General features: G+C 47.5%; 1 protein-coding gene across 3 annotated transcripts in view; it reads left to right on the plus strand.

Moving 5' to 3' along the window:
• Positions 1-21,378, plus strand: part of WDFY1 (WD repeat and FYVE domain containing 1) — a 47,511-nt gene that overhangs the window by 18,486 nt on the left and 7,647 nt on the right. For 2 of the 3 annotated variants that reach the window (XM_040450873.1, XM_040450875.1), the window contains 6 exons: positions 4,975-5,048; positions 9,707-9,761; positions 11,367-11,517; positions 13,146-13,258; positions 15,037-15,163; positions 16,148-16,253. In XM_040450873.1, coding sequence (XP_040306807.1) covers positions 4,975-5,048; positions 9,707-9,761; positions 11,367-11,517; positions 13,146-13,258; positions 15,037-15,163; positions 16,148-16,253 — 626 coding nt within the window. Of the gene's footprint in view, positions 1-4,503; positions 4,652-4,889; positions 5,049-9,706; positions 9,762-11,366; positions 11,518-13,145; positions 13,259-15,036; positions 15,164-16,147; positions 16,254-21,378 lie in introns of those variants that run through there. The other variant, XM_040450874.1, reaches the window with a different exon arrangement.

Consider the following 21,378-nt stretch of genomic DNA (forward strand, 5'->3'; position numbering starts at 1 on the left):
CCGAGGAGGTCCTGCCAGTGCCGGGGAACATTTGTCATCTTCGTGGACAGTCTTGTTAATGCTGCCACTCTTATTCCTCCCGTCCCCTCCTCTCCCCCGCACCCCGCACTTCACATTTTGGGCACAGCTTCACATCCCCGAGTCCTCAACCTTGGAGTCGTTCGTGCTCCTTGGAATAGAGACTTTGTCCTGTATTTTGCTCACTTACTCCTCGGTTTGTGTGTATCCCAGATATTTAGTGCAGCTTTGTAATTTCTCTTCCCAAACCTGGCAGTGGAAGTGTGCACCCTTTCTTGGCTTTTAGGTCTCGGGCCCGTGGCGTGGGCTCTCTCTGTTGCCATCCCTTGCTAACCTGGCTTAAGTGTCCCCCCTGGAAAGTAGCTCCCAGAATGCTGCGGCTGGAAAGACCAGTGACAACTGGAGAGAACAGGCCCAGCCTCTCCGTTGTTGGTGGCTGCCGCCCACATGTTTGCACCCAAACACATCCAGCTTGGTGCTTCCGGATGCTTCTGTGTTGGGCTCCATCTGGAACTGCATCCCCGGTGAAACTGTGAGAACACTGCCGGCAGAAAACAGGGCGAATGAATGACGAGACATGACTGTTTCGCGATGACTTTTGTTCCCAAACGGGTTTCAAAATGTGAGAAGTGGCAGTTGGTTCTGAACACCGTCTGCGGGTCGTCCGGTCGAGGACATGCGAGCGGCCATCCACCAGGTGAAACTCTCTCTTGGGGCCTGACAGAGTGAAGGGAGCCGCCCCTTAGCGTGCCGCTCTGTGCACTCGAGTCGCTCTGTCACTTTACCTCACCGAGCAAAAAGGACTTTCAGAGTCCGCTCTAGCCAAGGGGAAAACGGTCCCTCCTAGTGTCCACATCTACCCGGTGACTCGTGCCTCAGTTTTTTGGGTAGGACCTTTCTATGAAATCACACAGCTCTGCAAGGGACGGGGTCTTTTCACCGTTTGGTCAGCGAGGGAACCGATGCCAGAGGGGTTAAGCCCGTGGCTCGTGGTTGGGATTCCGGTCCCTGCCGTCTGGCTCCAGAGCGACGCCACCCACCGCAGTCACGGGGTGGGCACTGACTTTTCCTGCAGAGGGCCAGCCAGCTAACATCCAGACACTGAAGGCCACACAGCGTCTGTGGCAGCTGCTCAGCTCTGCCGCTGTGGCATGAAAGCAACCATAAACAATGCATAAATGAAGGGAAAAACCAAAAATACCTTTATTTACAAAACTAGAGTTGGAAGCATATGAGTTTGGATGGCAGTGATGCCTTTTTATTTTATTTATTTATTTTTTTTTTTAAATTTTTTTTTTCAACGTTTATTTATTTTTGGGACAGAGAGAAACAGAGCATGAACGGGGGAGGGGCAGAGAGAGAGGGAGACACAGAATCGGAAACAGGCTCCAGGCTCCGAGCCATCAGCCCAGAGCCCGACGCGGGGCTCGAACTCACGGACCGCGAGATCGTGACCTGGCTGAAGTCAGGCGCTTAACCGACTGCGCCACCCAGGCGCCCCATTGTGATGCCTTTTTAAAAGGCCACTGAGTTAAAGATGGTATGTGTTTTGCACGTTTATAAAACCGTGTGAATATCCAAACTTTTTTTTTTTTTTTTAATTAATATTGCTTATCTCACTAGAATCTTCCCTTCTAGAAAAAAGCCAGGACAGGGGCGCCTGGGTGGCTCAGTCGGTTAAGCGTTCCACTTCAGCTCAGGTCATGATCTCATGGTTCGTGAGTTTGAGCCCTGCGTTGGCTCTGTGCTGACAGCTTGGAGCCTGGAGCCTGTTTCGGATTCTGTGTCTCCCTCTCTCTCTGCCCCTCCCCTGCTCACTTTCTCTCTCTCTCTCTCTCTCTGTGTCTCTCTCAAAAATAAAACTTGAAAAAAAATTAAAAAAGAAAAAAGCCAGGACATCTTTAGATGCCAAACAAATAAGTTAGGGAAGCTTTTTTCTTCCTTTTTTAAATGTAAGAATTCTCTAGCCTCATAAAACTACTCAGCACGTTGTAAATTTTACACAAGGGAGGATTTTACATATTTATGGACAGTTTGTTATGGGGGGGTTGGACATAAAAAGAATCGAAAGAAGCTTAAAACTAAAGTGTTAAGATTTTGTTCCAACCTAGAAGTAAGCAAAAATGACGACAGTGAATCTGAAATCATCAACGCGTGTTTGTTTGGTTTGCCAAAGATAATTTTATGATGGCTATTGAAGAGCACAGTGAAACCTTGGATTGCAGATACCTTGTTCTGTGAGTGTTCTGTAAGATGAGCAAACATTGCTCATGAGTTTTAAAAATTTTTTTTTAATGTTTACTTATTTTTGAGAGAGAGAGAGAGCAAGAGAGAGCGAGAGAGAGAGAGAGAGAGAGAGAGCAAGCAGGGGAGGAGCAGAGAGAGAGAGGGAGACACAGAATCCGAAACAGGCTCCAGGCTCTGAGCTGTCAGCACAGAGCCCGACATGAAGCTCGAACTCACGAGCCCTGAGATCATGACCTGAGCCGAAGTCGGACACTCAGCCGGCTGAGCCACCCAGGTGCCACATGTCATGAATTTTAACTTGATAAACAAGCGATATCTTTCGGTACAAGCAGTAGGTGATGCCAGACATCACATCGCAACTGAGCCGATGGTTCTTGAAATTCGCTTTGATATATGAGTGCTTTGGATTACAAGCACGTTTCCAGAATGAATTATGCTCGCAAATCAAGGTTTTACTGTACATTACACTAAGATACATATACCTTTGGGGCTATAATTCTCAAACTCGATTGTTCTTTTTTTTTTTTTTTAATTTTTAAAGAACTTTTATTTGTCTGAGAGAGACAGGCACAGCATGAGTTGGGGACTGGCAGAGAGAGAGAGAGGGAGAGAGAGAATCCCAAGCTGGCCCCACGCCGCCAGCACTGGGCCTGACGTGGGGCTCTTGCTCACGAAACCACAAGATCGTGACCTGATTCGAAACCAAGAGTTGGATGCCCAGCTGGCTGAGCCACCCAGGTGGCCCTAAACTTGGTCATTCTTTCTAGTCCCCCAGTTCAGTGTGGTGGATGAGGGGTACGGACTTCAGTCAAGTGTGATTGTTGTGTGCTCACTGCAATAACACCTGCCTTCCAGCTGGATAGTTCTCTGCACTTGAAAAAGCCTCTTTCCAGCATCTCATCATGCAGCTATCTATGTCTTTGCCTTCAGGTGCAGTCCAGTGTTCGAGTTTACTTTTGTCCTTCAGTGGAAAATGTCAGCCCTTTCTAGAGAGAGAACCTTAAATTAAACCATTTTCAAATGGTAATGCCATTTATAAGATACTTTTTCTTCTACTTTTTTGTAAGAAGGGTTACCTCAAAGTAAGCTCAAGTTTGTTTCACGGTACGTATTCCCTCATGGTGGTTCTCGCATGGTCAATTGAAATTCTTTAAGCTGCAGCGAACCCAAACATTTCAAGTGTTCCATTTCACAAATCATTTTAATTCTGATTTTTAGCAGAAGGAGATGATTTGGAGTTTCTCCTCTCTGTGACTCATTCTCTGGAATGAGAAGGAAGGGAGAAGGGAGGAAGGAAGGAAAGAAGGAAGACAGATAGGTAGAACCTGGAAAGGGCTGTGGATGTGAGAAGAAGCAGGTGCTAGCCCAGTCACATAACACCACTGCAGCACTCCAAACTGAGGCTGTGAGTGTCATCGCAAAGGGACCCCCCCCCGGCTTTTTTTTTTTTTTTTGACCATAGGAAGAGAAAACATCATCCCAAAGTGGCTTTCCTAACTTGGCTCACACACACGCTGTGGAATCAGAATTCTGGCGCTGGGAACCCCTTTTCCATGATTCCAGCCACTCTGTTACCTGTGATGGGGAAGGGGGGTGGGGCAGGACGGCCTGCTGAGCTTAGGGAACAGATGTCTCACTCCGAGCGCCAAGCACTGGTCTGCAGACTCCGTAGCCTCCAGGTGGGCATTCCAGCCAGATGAATCCGCATGCCCGCTTGCTCTGTTCAAAGATGCAAAACAGGGGCGCCTGGGTGGCGCAGTCGGTTAAGCGTCCGACTTCAGCCAGGTCACGATCTCGCGGTCCGTGGGTTCGAGCCCCGCGTCAGGCTCTGGGCTGATGGCTCAGAGCCTGGAGCCTGTTTCCGATTCTGTGTCTCCCTCTCTCTCTGCCCCTCCCCCGTTCATGCTCTGTCTCTCTCTGTCCCAAAAATAAATAAAAAACGTTGAAAACAAATTAAAAAAAAAAAAAAAAAGAAAAAAAAAGATGCAAAACAATTGAGATTTTTTTGAGTTGGAATTTTATTTTTTTATTAAAAAAAAATTTTTTTTTTAACGTTTATTTATTTTTGAGACAGAGAGAGACAGAGCATGAACAAGGGAGGGGCAGAGAGAGGGAGACACAGAATCTGAAACAGGCTCCAGGCTCTGAGCGGTCAGCACAGAGCCCGACGCGGGGCTCGAACTCATGGACCGTGAGATCGTGACCTGAGCCGAAGCCGGCCGCTCAACCGACTGAGCCACCCGGGCGCCCCTGAGTTGGAATTTTAAACTGCAGCAGCAGAAAGAACTTCAATAGGAACTTCAATAATGGTTAATAACCATTAACTTTTCTGTTTACATCGTTATTTTCTACAGAACATTCTTGCCCTCTTTTTTAAACCTAAATCGTGTATGCTTTTTTTTTTTTAATTTTTTTTCAACGTTTTTTATTTATTTTTGGGACAGAGAGAGACAGAGCATGAACGGGGGAGGGGCAGAGAGAGAGGGAGACACAGAATCGGAAACAGGCTCCAGGCTCCGAGCCATCAGCCCAGAGCCTGATGCGGGGCTCGAACTCACGGACCGCGAGATCGTGACCTGGCTGAAGTCGGACGCTCAACCGACTGCGCCACCCAGGCGCCCCTTGTGTATGCTTTTTAAATAACGTGTTTTGAACAATGACTTAGAATGCATAGCTCTGCCTTTAATATGGTCTTTGTCTTTCCGGCAGCTCCTTGCTCTGCTATGGCTTACCATCACGACAGCAGACGGATATTTGTGGGCCAGGATAATGGAGCCGTCATGGTAGGTCGCTTCCAGAATGCATGCGTTACATTGACCCCCCCCCCCCCCCAGCGTTCACGCCTGTTGGACGGTTGGAATAAAGAATGATGGATGCCTGATTGTTTGGCATCAAAGATTTTTTTTTACTTCAGTATGGGTATTAGGCCTAAAAATGGATTAATTTTAATTAGTGCTTATTTTTAAACTAGTCACAGAGCTCAGAATGTTTTCATGATTGATAGTTCGGTGTTCAGCCTAAGCCACAAAGCACAGCTTTCCTAAGGTGAATGTGAGGCCTACAGCAGCCCCATCCTTGAACCGTGAAGGGGGCCAGGCGGGGGGTGGGCATGACGGCCTGTGTGCACACGCGTGCACGTGTATGGAAGTGTAACCGTGGAGAGGGACAGAGGGCAAGGTTGGTGACTGGTCATTGAGCCAACAGCTCATATGACCGTTTAAGGCATAAGGAGAAGCGTTAAGGCGCTTCTCCAACTATCTGTGGCTAGATACTCAAAATTTCAAGTTAGTATAGATTGTAGGTATTTTTATGATTCTAATTGCGTGGGTGTGTGTATGTGTATTTTCTTAATGGAGGTATAATTCGCGTGAAATTTCACCAGTTTAAAGTATGTATTTCACTGGTTTTGTAGTATATTCACAAGATTATACAACCATTAACCTTCTCTAATTCCAGAACATTCTCACCACCCCCACCAAAGAAACCCGTACCCGTTAGCAGTCACTCCCACGCCTCCTTCTCCCAGCTCCTGGTAATCACAAATCTGCTTTCCGAGTGCAGAGATTTGCCTGTTTTAGACATTTTATGTAAACAGTCACATGGGATGCGTTGCCTTTCGTGTCTGGCTTCTTTCACTCAGCATGTTTCCAAGGTTCATCTGTGTTGCGGTTTGACTTAGCGCCTCATTCCTTTTATGGTGGAATGAGATTCTGTCACGTGGGCATAGCAGCCCTTCACGAGCCTTTGTGTTTCTTCTGCAAGGCTGGCGGTCGTGTCCCCCTTCCGTCGCTGGATTTAGTGGTTGGAGTCCTCGCTGTTTCTTCCTGGCTCCAGCTGAATGGGTGTCCATTTCCTTGATCTTTTCAAAGAACCAGTTTTGGTTTCAGTGGTTTGTTTTTTTTTCTTTTGTTTTTCCTATTGTCCGCTTATTTATTTCAACTCTAATTTTATTATTTTCTTCCTTCTGTTTGCTCTGGGTTTAGCTTGCTGGATTGATATTTTTGACACCACCTTGGAGCAAGTGAGAACATCCACGATTTCATCCTTGGGTGTGATAACAATATGCTCAGCACCAGGGAGGGGCTGGGGGGGGGCGATGGGAGAAGCAGTCTGAGGCCGGGTCGTGTCGGGCCTGGTGGGTCTGGATAAAGTTTTAAGTTTTGTTGTAGACTCTGTGGGAAGCGCTACGGGGCTTTCAGCAGGCAAGTGACGGGATATCATTTATGCGCTCAAATGATCCCTGCGGCTGCTTGGTGGAGAATGGATCAGTTTGGGGGGGCAGCAGGAAGGGAAGCTGGGCGGTCAAGCTGTGACCCTGGGAGAGAGGACGCTGACGGGGACAGTGGACAGAAGTGGGTGGATTTGAGGTGCGTCTGGGAAAGGTTGGTTGTGGCGAGGGGAAGAAGAGGAGGAGGCTGGTGATAGCCAGGTTTCTGGCTCAAGTCACTGGGTACACAGTGGTATCATCTACTGAGAAGACAAAGGCTTGGGGGCGTGTGAGGAGGGGACATTTGGAGGGAGAGAGGACAACGAGGAACCCAGCCGTACAGTTGAGAGACCAGGGGGATAAGCAGTGGCCGCCCATGCGAAGTTAGCATCAGCTATGCAAGCCTGGAGCCCATTGGGAGCCTCGGCTGTAGTCCTCAGCATCGAGGGTGGTTTTTTTTCAGCTGTACGAATGGCCGTGTTCACCTGGGGAGAGAATGAGCAGAAGGTAGGGAGAGATCGAAGCAAGAGGTGAGCCATTCCAGAGCAGTGGGGAGCAGGTTTCAGAAGCCAGGGGGCTACGTACAAGGCTTGTCTTGAATGGCTGCAAGATGAGGAAGTCTCTGCCCCACCCCCCGCCCCCGAATCTTAAAAGTTTTAAATAGTGGCCTTCACTGGGTTCAGTCACGTATACTGTCCAGATGGTCCCAACAGCACGTCGCCATCAAGGCTGTGTCCTTGGGACAGCCTCTGGGAACAGGGGAGGCCAAATGACACACACTTACCAGAGACCAGGGAAAAGGGTGAGGGGCCTCTGACTGCTGATTGCCAGGGCCCCAGTTCACGGGCCAGCTGGTGGTCGTGTCCTCTCAGTGACCTCTCTCGACAGCGAACCTCAGGGTCAAGTACATTAGGCAATCACTGCACGAAGGGGAGCCATTGAAGAGCAGTAAGCCAGGGAGCATAGACTCATCAGGTTTCTATTTTTGTGAGCTTAGCGTGCCTGTATGTGGAGTTCGGGGGGACAAGGCTGAAACTGAGGCGGCCCAGCTAAGAGGCTACTTCAGGACCCCGACGTGAGACTGCGAAACACTGGGGGTAGTGCTGGAGAAGAGGTGATGGCTTCGAGAACTGTCTGGGCAGCAGGCTTGATGTCTGGTGGGATGTGGGTGCTTAACAGAGAGCTGTGTGAAAATGGCTTCCAGGTTTTTAGCCAGGATGGTGGTGGTGAGCGGTCAGCTGCCCTCTAAGAAAAGATGCTGATACAGAGGGGAAGTTGATGAGGTCCGTTTTGACAGTTGGGTCCGTGGGCCTGAACCTCAAGGGTTTGGTCTGGAATTGGGAGTTCTCTGAATATAGGTGTCAGCGGAAACTGGTAACAGTGGCCGGGCGGCTCCAACTGGGGATAGCAGGTGGATTGAGAAGAGCCGAGGGCCAAGGTCACATTCCCTGGGAATAGCAGGAAGGAAATCAGAGGGCTCGGAGCCCATGGGGGAGACGGGGGCAGAGTGGGCAGAGCTGGAGGACAGCCAGCGAGGACGCTGTGGCCGTGGAAGCCAGAGGGGCAGGGAAATTCACATGGGGGTGAGTAACTGTCAGGTGCAGCAGAGAGAGGATGAGGTCAGGCCTGGAAGATGACCCTGGGGACATCCCAGGAAGGGAAAGCCCTTTCTCTGTAGTGGTGGCAGTGCCGTGAGGGCGGTGGGTGGAAGAATGACCAGGAGAGAGCAGCTGGAGGGCCCAAGGGCAGCCAGTGTGGGCTGATCTCAGAGAAGGGGCCGAAGAAAGTCGGAGGATTGTTGAAAACAGTTTTGTTGGTTTTTTGCTTGTTTTGGTTTTGAAACGAAAAGATAAGAGGCCTCGAGTGTGTGGAAGAGCCAGGGAGGAAGAAGCCGGTGGAAAGGACAGACCCCCTGCCCAAGCAGTTCACTCAGCGGCGGGCAGGGTCAGGCTTGCTCAGCTCCTTGCCCGTCAGTCTGGGGCTGCGGTGAATGCCTCACGGAGCCGTAAATGCAAATGTTCTCGTTTCTGTCCTGAAAATTTTATAGGAATACCGTGGCAATGGGCATGTACGTGTGTAACCAGAAGCCACGAAGCACAAATAATTTCTCCAGTGGTGGCAGTGGTTGCGCATTGATTTCTCCAGGGACCCTTCTTGTGGCTCCCGGTTCAGGGGTAGATTATAGAACAGCACAGAAAAAACACACAGCTCTTCAGTGCAAAGGGGCAATGTGAATCCGGTTTACTGTTCATTAGCACATGATCTGTTGATTTTCCACCCAGTACAGATGAGTGATATATACAGTGATATATACTAGTACATTTATACTGGGCATATATACTGTATATTATATATATTATCTTACATCTGAGGATATATAATATATATTATAGTACATATATGAACACACACACACACACACACATATGGTAATATATACTGGTACATTTTTGTACTTTCCAATACCAAGATGGAGAGCAAGGGATCAGTATTCCTTTGTGAGTTTTTTTTTTCTTTTTGTCAACAATTCACAATGTCCATGTTACTTAGAGCCTTAGGAACTTATCACTTAGCATCGATCAATAGAATTCATAGTGCTTTCTCTTTAGAGTTGTGTCTTCGTTTTATGCTGAAGGTGATTTTTTCATTAACAAGTATATACTTTTATTTTTTCCTACTTATAAAGTATTGCCCTGTCTATAAAAAATTAGGAAGATACAGGGTATTTTAAAAAAAGCAAACCACCCACAACCTCTACACTTCCTTTTTTTTGTACGTGTTCTATATGAAATATATGTAATTTCCCCCTTACATTGGTGAGGTACCCAATGCCATATTTTCAGTGTAGCTGAGAACTCTGTTCATAATGGGTCTTTGTAATTTTGCTTTACGGACGTCATCTTGAGGAATGCTCAGCGTAACCAGGACTGCAAAATTAACAAGCCCTCCTCTGCAGCAGAGGGAGAAGGAATACAAAGCTCTCACTCGCAGAGGGAGAACTGCAGAAAAATACTGTGCTGGTCCGCAGCACCTTCCGTATTCGGTCTGCTCCCCAAAAGAACTAGTGGCTTGAGGACAAGCCTGATGAAAGAAGCAGTTCCATAGTATTCTTCTAGAGTGAATCTTGAGTCCCACCTCTGGCCATAGCTAGGTTTGGATTTTCCTTTGTTTTGAAAGTTAAGTTCCTGTTTTTAAAACCATGACTGTTTTCTTATTGCATGTGTTTACTTTTAGGAATTTCATGTTTCTGAAGATTTTAATAAAATGAACTTTATCAAGACTTACCCAGGTAATTATGATACACACACATACTTACATATATATGTGTGTAGATAGACGCACACAAAACTAGAACACTGCCTCTTATGATCAAAATTAGGTTTCACGTGAACTTTTTAGTGGTGTTTCCCCAATTATACAGGAGGCTATTAACTCTTAGAGATATTTACCATCCTTTCCTGCTTATCACCGTTCAAAATTTTCTATACTGTTCCATTGGGTGCATGATCAGGTTTAATTTACCCATTCTTCTATTTTGGAGCATGGGTAGTGCTTCCATTTTTTGCTAACACACACTGACCTGTATGACAGTGTATATATACGTAGGTGAGCGTATGAAACATTCACATGCACACACACACACACACACACACAGGTATGTGTGCGTGCATGTGTGTGTGTGTGTGTGTGTGTCTTGACTATTATTCTGATGCTAATCCCCTAGCCCTGGGTTACTTCTATTTAAGACAAATGCCTAAAAATGGAGTAGCTGGTTCAAACAAGTTTTTTAATGCTCTAGATTTCTTTTACAAACTTCTTCCCAGCAATAGTGTGAATTTTTACAATCCCACGAGTAGCTGAAAGTATCTGCTCAAGTCTGTACAACATTGCTCTTACAAATGTTTTTTGCCAGTTTGATAGTCAAAAAGTTCTCAATTTAAAAGTTACTTAAGCTTTATTTAGTGTTGATCATTTGTGATCTTTTATGAATGTTGATGATTTTGCCCATATGTTCATAGAGTTGTAGTGTTTTTGAATTAATGTATGAGAAAGAGTCCCTCAATTCTTTTGAAGCAGCCTGTACAGCTGAGAGCAAGGTCAAACAGTTTCTCTGTCCAGCCTCTAACTTCATTCATCAGACTGGGCATTTATTAAACACCTGCTGCATGCCAGGTCCTATACTAGATGAAGTAGACTAGACAGGTTACTGCCCTAGTGTGGCTTGCAATCAACCTGGAAACGAAAGTATTTGACAGGTCACATGATAGAATGCCTTCCTTTTTCTCAGCTGTTATTTTGGAATACAGAACTCCACAAACACTTTGTCTTTATAAATAACAAAAAGTTTCAGACAAACAGAAAATATTCCAGAATCAAAATGCTTGCACTATTTTTTAATTTCAGAAAATTGAATTTCTCCTGCTCACAATGTCAGTGTTTTCTAAAAGGTCAAAGTACTAAAGTGATAGACTATAAAAAAAAAACACTGTTCCTTTAAGAAAAGACTACCGCATTCCATATGGGACTGATAATTAATAGCAAAGGAAAAATGTTTGTTCTCTCGAGTACAGCCAAAAAAAAAAAAAAAAGTCTGTTCTTTGATCTGTTGTTGGAATCCCTCTTGAGCATCAGTCTTCAGTGAGCTGTGCTTCCCATCGTCCACCCAAGTAGGGACACAGGGCAGCTGGGCCACGGAAAGCAAGTGTGTGGTGCTGAGCTGGGGCTGGGAAGGTCATCTGAAAGCTGGCTCACGGAGCCCGGGCGTTTCCGTGGTAGGGTACTTGAGACCGTGAGCCCCCAGGCCAGCCGGCTCGAGAAGGCGCGCGCCTCCGTTCGGATTCGGAAGGTCACGTTTCTTCGTGAAGGGCGCAGACTTCCCTTTGTGTTCCCGCAGCTCATCAGAACCGAGTGTCTGCGATTATCTTCAGCGTGGCTGCCGAGTGGGTGATCAGCACCGGCCACGACAAGTGCGTCAGCTGGATGTGCACCCGCAGCGGGAACATGCTCGGGAGGCACTTCTTCACTTCCTGGGCTTCGTGTTTACAGTATCCTTCAGCGGGCGGGCCCTTCCCCTGCCCCGCGCCTCCTTGTCGCGGCAGTTCGTTTCGAATCTGATCGTGAATTGGCGGTTGACATCCAGGGAGATTGAGCGATTCCTGCGTACTTCGCATAAAATCCAAGAAGTTCTGTGTCCGTGTTTCTTTGGTATAGAGTTGGTTGGTGTACTAAAAATCATGATCAGATGAATTGCCATTCTCTGCCGGGAAGTACTGTCTGTTTTTAATACAAAACCTTGGAAACCTAAACCTCCTTAATCAACCCCCCTCACCCCCTCATTCCTTTGCATTTCAAGGTGAGAATAAAGACCTTTTTGTTGAATAAAGAAAAACGAAAAGGGGGTTGATCTTTTACTCGATCATTTGCAGACCCTGAAAGAATATAATAAGGATTTGTGACCCTGGAGTTCATAAATGGACTTAAGGGAGTTTTATAGTTGGTCGGCGTGTATGTGGAGGGGGTTCATAATCCATTTAATATTCTCAGAGATGCCTTAGGGTCCTCAGAACGCTAACAAATTGCTGCTTTCACAGTTTTCTACTACTGTCTGGAACTTGTTTCCTGTAGAATTTGCCCTTACAGGCGACCCGTGGCAGCGGTGTATCTCAGGGACGGTGCGCTCAAGGCTGTCAACAGGCAAATACCCCAGAGTAGTTCCTTTTCCAGAGTTGGCTGTCTGGCGCGGTAAATCCCTTTTTTCCACGGAAAGCCTTTATGAAAAATGTTTGCTACAAATGAATGCACAGCATGAGGTCTTTAAGCATTCAAAGCAGTCCCATACATTTGAGATTCAGATAAGGGAAAAATACTTTGATTTGTCCTGTGCTAAGGAAGCGTTTCTGTCATGGGTAGGCTTCTCATATGGATTGCGAGAAAATGGTGCAGAAGCACAAAGGCACAGCCCAGGCTGTGCTGTTCTTCTTGACCTGTGTTTTGGCACTGAAGCAATGGGCAGCCTGATGTGTTTTAAACTGCTGCTCGGCCACTGGTTTCTATGGCCATTAAGTGACCGAGAAAGTAGTGAGTTGCTGTCAATGGTTCGTGTATTTTTGAAATTTAAATTTACTACTGTTCAAATAACTGCATTTTGGATGATTAAAACTCTCCACGGCGAATTAAAATGAATCATCCTCTGCACTTCAAGCTGTCTCATCCAGGCCAAAAGAAAGATGGGTTCGTGTCCGTATTTGCTACGAGTTTTACATTATTTCCAGATATATTTCATAAATAGCCATTTTGTTCCAGTTCTTTCTTGCTGTTTTCATTATTGAGTGTTTTCCTTTTTGTACTTAATTACAGTTTGATTATGACTACTTGTTTTCATGTCTGTCTTCTCTGTCAGCTCTTATCTTTTTTTTTTCAATACCCTAGAGTATTGGCTGGAATAGTAACAGGTACTCAGTGAATTCTTGTCAAATGAATATTAATTTTCCCAAGAATTCCGCCTTGAAAAGCCTTTTTTTTTTTTTTTTTTAATATGTGTTGCCCGAATTTCAGTTGGGTATTTCTTTGTCTCATAGTTTTAGGCTTGTGCTTACTTCCTTAAAGGGCACATTGTTCAATTTTACAACTTTCGGATGGATTGTGTTCTATATCCTTGACTGCTTCTCCACAGATATGATTATGATACTCAGTATGCTTTTGTTGGCGATTACTCCGGGCAGATCACCCTGCTGAAGCTTGAACAGAACTCCTGTTCAGTTATTACAACCCTCAAAGGACATGAAGGTAGGCTGTGTGATCACCCACGGGTTCTTCACCTAATCTGGGCATCCGGATTTAGTTCTCAGTGCTGGGGCTTCATGAATGATCAGCTCCTATGACCTGTCGGTTCCGGTTTGATTAGCCAGATGTGGGATATAGATCTAAAAGAGTGAAGGCTAACTGTAAGTAGGCTCTTGGGCTGGGTTCCGTGTCGTCAAAACCGTGTCCAGATGGTTCATGTGGATAATACTGTCTATTTTGTTTGCCTTTTTAAATTAAATTATTTCCAGAAGATCTTTTAAAATTCTTATAAATGGTAAGACCTTTGGAAGAATGTTGGTTTTTTTTTTTGTTTTTTTGTTTTTTTTTTTAATTTGTCAGTTTCTAGGACACTGAACAAGAGCTGGGAGACAATACAATTAGAGATGTCTGGGCTGTTCTGCTTCTGCTTGGTTAGCGACGGAGGGGAAAGAATGGGTGGGATTTTATCATTTCTACAGTGCGGTGAGTTGGTCAGGCTCTAGGAAGAGTTCTAAAACTCACTTGGCCATTTTGGGTAACAAATTAGACACTCGAGCACCGTCTGGTTTCGATGGAAGAATGGGGGATCTGTTGAAAGAACTAATGATGAACTTACTTATGAAAATAGTGTTTTAGGTATCCTACGTTAAATACACTCTACACTCTGTGCTTTCCAGCGAATCTATTTGAGTGAAAACGAGTCTGTCAGATGGGGGATCTTGTAGAGCAAAGGGGGGTAAGTAAGTTAGAGCGTATTCGGGCAGGAAGGCACAGCCCCTAAGGAAACCACTTGTGTTTATGACTAATGGTCTCATGGTCCCCAGGCTCCTGAGTGTTCTCTGGGTTGCTAAGGACAGACGGGGTTCTGGGGACTGCTTAGTAGTGTTTATAGCGAAGGACCATGTTTATCTGCTGTCAGGTCTCCAGTGAAGTGTACAGGGCACAGCATTAAATAGGGTCAGGAGTTATGCACAATTGTTCCCTGAAGCCAGTTTTGCAGAACGCTTCTTTTTTTCCCTTATGCTAAGTCTCTGTGAGAAACTAGTTTCCGTTGTTTGCTTTTGAATGGGACTTCATCGGTTTTCTCTATACCTGCCAGAGGCGTTAACTTGGGTGACTGGCTCGGTTTTGTTAAGTTTGTTGACAACTTTTTCTAGGCAAGCAGTAATCAATAGAACCACCGAGAGAGAAATCTGTTGAAAGAGAAAACTGTGGAAAGATTTCTCAAGGGTATCAAATTTGTTAAGTTTAGCCAATATAGAAGGCATAATTGTGTGCAGACCATTTTGTTTTCTGAGACCCTTAACTTAATTTCCTTACACATATGCATCTTGAGGTAAGACACCTGCAAGGCCCCGGCAACCTGGAATAATCTAGACATTTATCTTCCCTAAGTTGACCACAGTGATCTTCACTGTCTCTTCTCATTGAATATTGTCCGCTTTTATTTTTTCCCCCTCAAAAGCTTTTTCCGGACTAACCCTTCGTAAATATGTATCTTTTTTTTTTTTTTTTTTTTTTGGTACAGAATGAAGAAAAATTCCTTAAACATCTTTGTGTTCAAAGTAGTTTGATGTACAACTGCAGATCACTGTCTTGTAACTCTGGGTGATAGGTGTGCCGTGTCTTCTCCGTGACTCGTGATAAAGTGTTGAAGGCCCTTTCGCACAACAAAGATACGGTTTTACTCAGGGGCTCAGCCGGGCCTAGTTCGGTCTGGCTGTTGAACGTGTATGTGCAGGTGCAGGGCTGTACTTCACCTCTCCTCTTTCTCACCGTAGGTAGCATCGCCTGCCTCTGGTGGGACCCTATTCAGCGGTTACTCTTCTCGGGAGCCTCTGACAACAGCATCATCATGTGGGACATCGGAGGAAGGAAAGGCCGCACACTGCTGCTGCAGGGCCACCAGTGCGTGACTGTTGGTGGGGGTGGGGAAAGAATCTGAGTGTGGGGGAGGCGGGGCAGTATTAGTATTCTGATACTCTGTTTTCCAAACTCCCATCTGTGAAGGCAGCCATATGCTGGGGCTCACTCTGTCCACTTTTAACTTGGACTGCTTTTCTGTTAGCCCTGCGTGTCTGGTGTTATAGACGCCCCCCACCCCCAAAAAAAAAAGCCCAGAGGCGTCTTCGGGGTTTGTCCAAAGACCACTTGCCACCTGTCTGTCCCAAGGAGTCACCCTCTTGAAAGATCTGCTTAGGGCACAGGTGGGTTAAGGACTGCGGGTGAGAACTTTGGCCGGGGAAGCTTGCACAGAATGCCATGCTAAGCCAGCCTGGAACTGGATGCCTAACCGGTTTGGTTATTCTGAAAAGTAATGTGCGCGTGTGGTTTGACACAGGCCCCGTCACCTGAGCCACGATGTCGCATTACTCAGGTTCTTGCCTTCTAGTGTTCAGAGGAAGAGGACATTGGCCTTTCCTTTCCTCGCTCTCGGGTAGGCTGTTGCTGTCTACTGTAAGCAGAGTCAGGTTGCAAAGTAGCCGAGGAACGATCCTTCACACAAGTCTGTAGGTCAGGAGATTGTTTCCGGGTTGCGTTCCAGTAAGGGCGTCACCCCTCCTTGCTCTTCGTTATGAACAAGTAGGTGAATCTTGCGCACCCGGAAAGGAATGGACCACAGGGATTGGCCCAGAGGACTGTAGCCATCGTCTTCTCTGTGGCCTGCGATGCTGAATGACTGATTTGAAAGTAGTGTTTCTTTCGTGGAAACTCTGGTGCCGTATAGTAAGTTACAGAGTCATTACACATCATCTGACTAAAGTGTATGCCAGAGGCCACATTACCGTACCTGAAAGTGGCAAAATGACGGTTGCTGGTTCCAACAAGGGGCGAGATTTGAGCCTGTGTTTTTCCACGTCGAGACAAGTGACCGATGTGTGTTGTTTGCAGTGACAGGGTGCAGTCCCTGTGTTACCTTCAGCTCACAAGGCAGCTCGTCTCCTGTTCGTCGGATGGCGGAATCGCAGTGTGGAACATGGACGTTAGCAGAGAGGAGGTAAGGGAACGAGCAAGACGAGGCTGATGTGGAGGGGCCCCCCCCCGCCACAACCTGGTTTCTTGGGTTCCCACCCTGCCGGCTGTCAGTGTCGACTAGCACAGCCCCGCTCTGCGCCCTTGTGCTCCTTGGTTGTCGCCTGACGGGCTCCCGCGTGTCACTTTGCACTGCTCCCCTGCCCGTTAGAGGGTTTCCACGGCGACCAGCACTGCCCACAGAGTGCACGAAGGCTGTTTTCAGCCTGGAGACGGTCCCCGGTGCCGCTGGGCACGAAGTGGGTCCCACAGCGTCCCTGTCAGTGGATGCTGGGAGAGGGATGCAGCAAGGTGCTTTTCGTCTCCCTGGGAAGTATGTCACTGTTCTCTGCTTTTATTTTCTACCGGGTGGTGTCCACGTAGTGTTCTTTTCAGCAGACCTGAGTTCTGATTGGTTTACGCGGCTAACGAGTTGTGGGGCCTCGTTTAGAGGAGTGTCGTCATTTCTCTGTCTGTTCCCTCTTCCGTGAAGTAGAGTCATCCGATAACACCTTCTAAAGCCGCTTCTGGTTCTTTAGACGGATACTCTGTCTAAACAAACTCGCTGCCTTTTTTTTTTTTTTAATTGAGAAATAGTCAATGTATATCACCGTATTAGCTTCAGGGGTACAGTGTAGTGATTCGGCATTCGCACATATCGGGAACGATCACCGCACTGAGTCCGGTTAGCATCCGCCACCGCAGTTGCAAATCTTTGTTTCTTGTGCTGAGAACTTGCGCGAGGCACCCTGTCAGTGACTTCGAAGTACCCAGCGCGGTTTCAGCCTCCTGGCTGTACCTCAACTCCCCAGGACTTGCTTCTTCGACAACCTGGAAGTTGGTACCTTTTGCCCCCCGTCACCCGTCACACCCTCCCTCCACCACCTCCTCTGGCAGCCGCCAGTCTGTCCTCTCACCTGTGGGCAACTCTGTCTTTTTTTTCCATTTTAAACAATGCTGCAGTGAGCATTCATGACCTCGTCATTGTACGATTGTTCAGCTCTTTCTTTCAGACAAATTTCTGAAAGTAGACCCTGCAGGACAGGAGATGTGTACGTTCTTAATGCTTTTTATGGATGTTGTCAGATGACTTCCAGGCAGGATTTCCATTCTCACGTCTGCCAGCGTGGGTATTACCTGTCTTTTCCAACCTGTGATGTAGGTAGCAGAAGAGCTGACTTTTTGTTGACTCAGAAGAGAAGATGTTAGAGTTGAGGGACCGAGGACTCCGTTCCAACTTCAGAAACATCTACTGAACCCCTCGAGGGTGGCTCTGATGCCTGGAAACGAGGGCTTGCCGCTCCTGCATGGCACTGCCTACTGCGTGGTGTGAGGTCACTTGGTTTGCTCAGGGCGCTGTTCTGTATCCGGCACGGAGGCCCGTGTGCTGGGCCCCGTTGGTTGGGATGCCACCATCCCACCAGATTCTGCGCGTGACTTGTACCACACGTGCCACAGAAGACGTAATCCGGGGGGTTCAGTTTATTAAAAAAAACAGTCACGACGTGACTCATTTCCAGACTTTATGGCTACCATGCTCTCGATGTCTTCTTGCCTGCAAGAAGCTTGTAATCTCCTGAAGGAAACAGACTATCCCCGTAAATAATAAAACGAAGTTCGTAATGTGAAGTAATGATTGTCACCTTTTTTAGTAAACTTGTGAGACCAAACAGAAAATCTTTTTTTTTAAATTTTTTTTTTCAACATTTATTTATTTTTGGGACAGAGAGAGACAGAGCATGAACGGGGGAGGGGCAGAGAGAGAGGGGGACACAGAATCGGACACAGGCTCCAGGCTCCGAGCCATCAGCCCAGAGCCTGACGCAGGGCTCGAACTCACGGACCGCGAGATCGTGACCTGGCTGAAGTCGGACGCTTAACCGACTGCGCCACCCAGGCGCCCCAGCCAAACAGAAAATCTTAAGAGTCGGCAAAACATTTTGGTAAGGCTTAAGCTGACTTGTTATTAATTATCTATAACGTTGGCGTAATATTACATACAGTTTTCCTTGCAAAGATTTATTTTAACTGTGTTTTCCAGTAGCTGCTCTCGCAGGCATCAAGAGCGGACACCTAGCATACTGCTCAGTTTCCTGGACTCTTGGCCCGTTGTATTTCAGTCTTATTCTGAGCACACAGACCGCTCGGAGGCTGTGTTCCCGGGGTCGCGTGGGAGGGCGTCGCCTGGGGCCAGTGCTGCTGGAGCGTCTTCTAAGAGCTCACCCGCTTGGATTTCAGTCCACTATTCTCATCCTTGGCAAATTCTTTTAGAAAAAAGTAGTTAACAAAATAAAAGCAGGATTCCCCCCTTCAAGGGTACACGATTGTGGAGTTCATTTGTACGTCTAGGGAAAGAAAAGACATCACCCAGGATGCTTCCTTTGTAGGCGCGTCTCTTTTCAGTCATTTGTGGAAGATTCCCCCCGATCACATGCATGCTGGCGGGTTCCACGTCACGCTCTGCAAGCTTCTCTGTCTCAGTAGTTGACAGTGTTGGTGGGGAAGCAAATTGGGTCAAAAAGATGCATTGTTTTTAGTAGTGTCTCTGTCTCTCTCTCTCTCTTTTTTAAACCAGCTGAGTATAGTGCAAAGGGAAACAGCCCACAGATACAGAAGGTTCTGGCCTGGGAGTTAGGGTTTGTACAATTTATAGGTCTTCCTTAGGCAAGGGCACACAGAATTAGTCCCAGATTCTCTAGCCCCACGCTGCTTGGAATTTCTTACTGAGTCACTGGGAATACTGATTGGGGCAGGCTAAAAGGAGATTTACCCCCTTGCTAGCTCGTAATTAGTGGGGCTCCTTTTTGGAAGTTGACCTGCAATATAAACGAGTAAGTAATAATTAGAATGAACCCACTTCAAAAGAGAACCTTATTTTATTTTTTTTATTTTTTATTTTTTAAAAAAAAATTTTTTTTTCAACGTTTATTTATTTTTGGGACAGAGAGAGACAGAGCATGAACGGGGGAGGGGCAGAGAGAGAGGGAGACACAGAATTGGAAACAGGCTCCAGGCTCCGAGCCATCAGCCCAGAGCCCGACGCAGGGCTCGAACTCCCGGACCGCGAGATCGTGACCTGGCTGAAGTCGGACGCTTAACCAACTGCGCCGCCCAGGCGCCCCGAGAACCTTATTTTAAACTCGTAGATCGCAGGATGTTCAATATGGTGCACGTTAGTACCATGCGGATTATTGCAACAGTTGGTAATAGCTGCGTGGGGGATTATTCTCGTTACGTCGCGCCTTTTGTGCAGCACAGGCAGATGGAACAGTGTGTAAGGAAGAGCGAGACAGTGCTTGATTAGCGTTCTCTTCTGCTCTTCTCAGGAAAGAAAAAAAAAATTCCCTTTAGAGAGTAAGCACAGAACAGGATGGTTCCTGATAGCTTGGAGCATAGCACTGTATCCTATTAAAAGAAAGTTGCGGCTGCTTCTTACAACAAAACGCTCCAGAAAGCCTGTTTACTTCTGATTTTGTCTTTTGTGTGTCATCTGAAGTCACAGAAAGCATACCTTTCTTCCCTGGAGCCCCTCTCCCCACCCCAGCTCAGTCAAGGAATGTTCTTTCCTAAGCCCCGAGACGGAATTGTATGTTCCTGAGGGTAAGGGCTCGGCTGGAGTGTGGCCACGCCCCAGAACCACGTGCGGAGAGCCTCACGTTCAAAGAGAGACGACCCATTCGGGGATGCTGTGTCGAGTTCGGCGGGCGAGCTACGGTCTCCTAGATGGCCAGCTACACACTAGTCCCCTACGGCCGCTTTGCCGCCAGTCCCTTCGCTCGCACCGTCCGGGGGTCGCTGCTGCCTGTCTCCTCGGGTTGTGTTGAAAATCAGGCGGCGTCAGGCACAAGAATTACTTGGTGCCCCGCCCGGACTCCTGGGGCACTTGGGACGCCAGGCCCCATGCACACGCTTCCCACACGTAGACTCGCCCCCCTCCCCCACCTCAGGAGGCAGGTGCTCCTGCTGGGATATTGGATATTGCTGCTGTCAAGACATCCTGAGCTTTCTTCCACGTGTGTGTGGTGCCGCGTGCGTCCCGGACCCGAGCCCAGGCAGCGGCACCTGCTTCCCCTCCCTGCGGACAGACATCGCCATGCCGTGGGTGGCATGACCCGCCGTGTTGCCCGTTTTCTCCCTCAGGGGCCTTGTTCCCGAGCAGTGTTCCCCAGCCCCCGCGCCCCCCCCCCCCCCGATTTCTGTTGATCACAGAAGTGGAAGAGGTAATTCTGCAGCAAGGCCATCCTCCTTCCCACGTGGGTGCACGTCTCTGTCACCCTTTTCTTTGCCTTCCCTTCTTTCCAGTATTTCTCCGGTTATCCAGAGAAACCTGTCTTCTGTCCGAGCCCACTTCGTGCTATTTGTGGTGCTCCCCACCCCCCAGAAAGTCCTTTGCAGAAGTTATTTCTCGCGACGTGTCTAAAGTAAGAAACAGGAAAGCCCAAAGCCCTGAAGCAATAGGAAGCAAAAGAAGGATGCAGAGGCACTTGTTCTTAGCCCCCAGAAGTCCCGGCTTCAATCTTGGAGGCTTTCCGTCTCACTGACTGCTTTAGAAGGGTCGGTGGGGCCGGTGCAATGCGGTGTCCGCCATTCTCCCATCATGGTCTCCTCTCACCAGGTGTATTTTTCTGGAGTGTGCACTTTCAAGATCAAGAAAGAATCATTTTTTCGCAGTCTTTGGCCTGACAGAAATTCGTGTTCTCCCCTATTTGTATCGCACATATGTAATGACAAGTGATTGAGGTTCATAAATGGCTTTTAACAGTTTCATCTTGTAATCGGGTACAATCTAATGGTTTGTCTAGAGCAGTACTTTCTAAGTTCTGGTTAAAGTGACGTCAAGACTGTTAATCGTCCTGTTTGGATAAAGATTCATTGGGGACCTGCTCTGGGATAGGCTGTCCATACATCAGGGCGAGTAAGAGCAGTGAATGACAGGCTCGTGGGGAGAAACCAGACATGCATGTAGGGTTACAGTCCAGAGAGCACGGTGCTGGGGCGGAGGTGTGCCAACGGTGCGTGTACCCGCGGGAGGGTAGCCGCTCACGGGAGCCGGAGGGGCCGGCTGGCAAACCTGCCTGACAGGAGCTGCCCCCGGAAGACGTGACCCCACA

Source organism: Herpailurus yagouaroundi, unplaced genomic scaffold, assembly GCF_014898765.1.
Source record: "Herpailurus yagouaroundi ecotype Mexico unplaced genomic scaffold, PumYag 202, whole genome shotgun sequence".
NCBI lineage: Eukaryota > Metazoa > Chordata > Mammalia > Carnivora > Felidae > Herpailurus > Herpailurus yagouaroundi.